The 2,668-nt window shown below is 36.8% G+C and overlaps 1 protein-coding gene across 1 annotated transcript; it reads left to right on the top strand.

The window, feature by feature from the left end:
* Positions 1–408: 408 nt before the first annotated feature.
* Positions 409–1,689, top strand: LOC103522054 (NADH dehydrogenase [ubiquinone] flavoprotein 2, mitochondrial). Its single transcript, XM_026832429.1, is given in 4 exon segments — positions 409–574; positions 851–1,200; positions 1,411–1,496; positions 1,499–1,689. Coding segments are annotated over 4 exon segments (663 nt in total). The 5' UTR covers positions 409–538.
* The last annotated feature ends 979 nt before the right edge of the window (positions 1,690–2,668 follow it).

Raw genomic sequence — 2,668 nt, 5'->3', positions numbered from 1 at the left:
GCGTTTTCTTTGTTTTGCTCTGAAGTTTTTGATAACAAAATGGCTTGCCATTCATAATCTGAAGTTGTAGTCCGACGAAAAAGTGCGATCAACGCGTCCATCGTTATCCAAGGCTTTTTTATTTTTTCGGCGTCCGAATTATTGAAATCCGTAAAACCCGTTCTTTGGCTATGAAATCGAACGGGATAAACAAAAAATTCCCCAAGCTGGTAAGCTCATCAGAACGTCGAAATTTCGCTTTGGCCGGGGCTATTCTACAATTTTACCAACATCAATGGCTACCGTAGGATGCTAGATAAGTCTACATTTTACCAACATCAATGGCTACCGTAGGATGCTAGGCTACCGTAGTTCAAAACTTGTTATGTAAACAAGACGATAATCAGCTGATTGTGTTTTTTGACTTTTGATTAGCAAATTTTTAAAAAATTTGGATTTTGTGATAAAAAAATAAAATGAGTTATCAATAGACAAAAGCTCAAGAAAAGTATATTAGATTGCCGTTTTAAACCTCATTCATTTCCAGATAACAGAAACCATGTTGTCCAATTTGGCTAAACTTGCTTCGAATGTGGTAAGTGTTCTGTCTTTCATCATGCTAGTCTTGCTCAATGTCAACATTAAAGAGTTGCTACTCACAAAGGATGAAAGTTTTTGTCATAACATTTGAACCACAAAGTATTGAAAATAAGCTCTGCCACACAAATTATGATCACTGAAAAGGCCGGGCTGTGCAGGCCAAGTCCCTGGTAGACCTGTTGTCTCTCAATAGTGCTATGAGGTTGCATTGTTTTATTCCTCCTACCATTACAAGAGACTACTAAACATTTCATGTTTATTAAATTTCCAGGTAAGACAGAACGTCCGCAGTTTGAGCACTACTCAAAGGCTAAACCACGATGCCCTATTTGTCCATCGTGACACAAAAGATGACAATTTAGATGTAAAATTTGAATTCACTCCTGATAACAAGAAACGAGCTGAAGCCATTATTTCCATCTACCCTGTTGGACATGAGAGAGCAGCTGTGATTCCCTTGTTGGATTTGGCCCAAAGACAGCATGGCTGGCTCCCAATATCAGCAATGCATTATGTGGCTGACTTTTTGAATCTACCCAAGATGCGAGTGTATGAGGTGGCCACGTTTTATACCATGTTCATTCGGAAACCAATAGGTGAGGAGAGAATAAAATCCATTTTGTCTATCCTTCTAAAATAGGACTAATGTTCCCCTGGATCTCATACATTTGAATAGAAAATGATACAAATACCATGAGAGGATTTTTTGTATTTGCTCCTTTTTCTCATCAATAGATATTCTTTTTTTTTTTTTTCTTGCTTTTTTTTTTTTTTTTTTTTTTTTTTTTTAACCTAACCACAACTTTATTGGCCTGTACTTTTTTCCCCCAGGCAATACCATCTCAACTGGTGCACAACCACACCATGCTGGCTGAGAAACTCTGATGCCATTTTGGAAGTGATTAAGAAGAAGTGTAACATGATGTTGGAGAGACAAGTGAGGATGGTCTGTTTACACTGTCGGAGTGGAGTGTTTTGGGTGCTTGTTAAATGCACCCATGCTGTCTATTTAATGATGATTATTATGAGGATTTGGAGCCTAAGGATATGGAACAGATCATTGATGATTTGAAAGCTGGGAAGAAACCTGCACCTGGACCTAGTGGGTAACTAGAATTAGATAGAGTTACCTAGTTTCTTGAATGAGACTAAACAGACTCTTTTATCACAGCAGCCTTCTCTAAGGTCCTGTGCTATTTTTATGATATATAATATATTTTTTTTTTTTTTTTTTTTTCAATTATTATAATTGGCTTCAGATATACAAGTGGTATTGGTTCAGTAATTGAATGCCTTAACACAACAGACAGTATGACCCACCAGTGGCCATTTTGTTTCTCTCTCACGGGACAGGGTGACCATTTCATATGTTTTGTATATGCGGGACTTCAAAATTATGCTGACATAGATAATTTTTGGTGCTTGTTCTTGTTACATGTCAAACCATTTTTTTTTTTTTTTTATGTAGTCCCACCATCAAACAACCCTTTGGCCTGGCTTTTGCCTCAATACTTTTGTTCATTCCCTCCATCCAGTCTCCTTTAAAAAGAAGTGGAAAAAAACCTCTGTACGTTTCTTTTATTTTTCTTTGATAGCAGAGTGGTCGTTTTTGCCAGGCCCGTGAAGCCTATCATGATATGACCTCGTTGACTGGAGAACCTCATGGTCCCTGGGATTCAAAGTGAGGCCAGATTGTAAATCTGAACCCCTCAAGGTATCAGTGATAAAGTCAAGAGAGTAAAAATATGAATACTATTTATGTTTGAAAATTTACCCGAATTACTGTCAACTTTCCTTCAATAGGATAAGGAAAGTAAAATTTGTGAAGGATTTTACCAGTAGCCTTGTTCCTTTATGTAATTTCAACTAATAAAGATCGCTTTTAAGGGCCAGGCCTATCATTTCATGTTAACTAAATGTTGTTCCCTTGTTGACGTTTTTCTTCATTTGCACTCTGTTCATGAGGAATACACTGAGCAAAGCTTTTGAATATATCTATTTATGTACTTGTTTCTAATCTGAACAGTTCGAAAAATAAAGCACCTCTTATACTTTCTTGAATGGTACGTAAAGTATTTACGGATGAAAG

This window comes from Diaphorina citri, unplaced genomic scaffold (assembly GCF_000475195.1).
Source record: "Diaphorina citri unplaced genomic scaffold, Diaci psyllid genome assembly version 1.1 scaffold6681, whole genome shotgun sequence".
NCBI classification, from domain to species: Eukaryota; Metazoa; Arthropoda; class Insecta; order Hemiptera; family Psyllidae; genus Diaphorina; species Diaphorina citri.
This window is presented reverse-complemented; position numbering and strand designations above follow the sequence as displayed.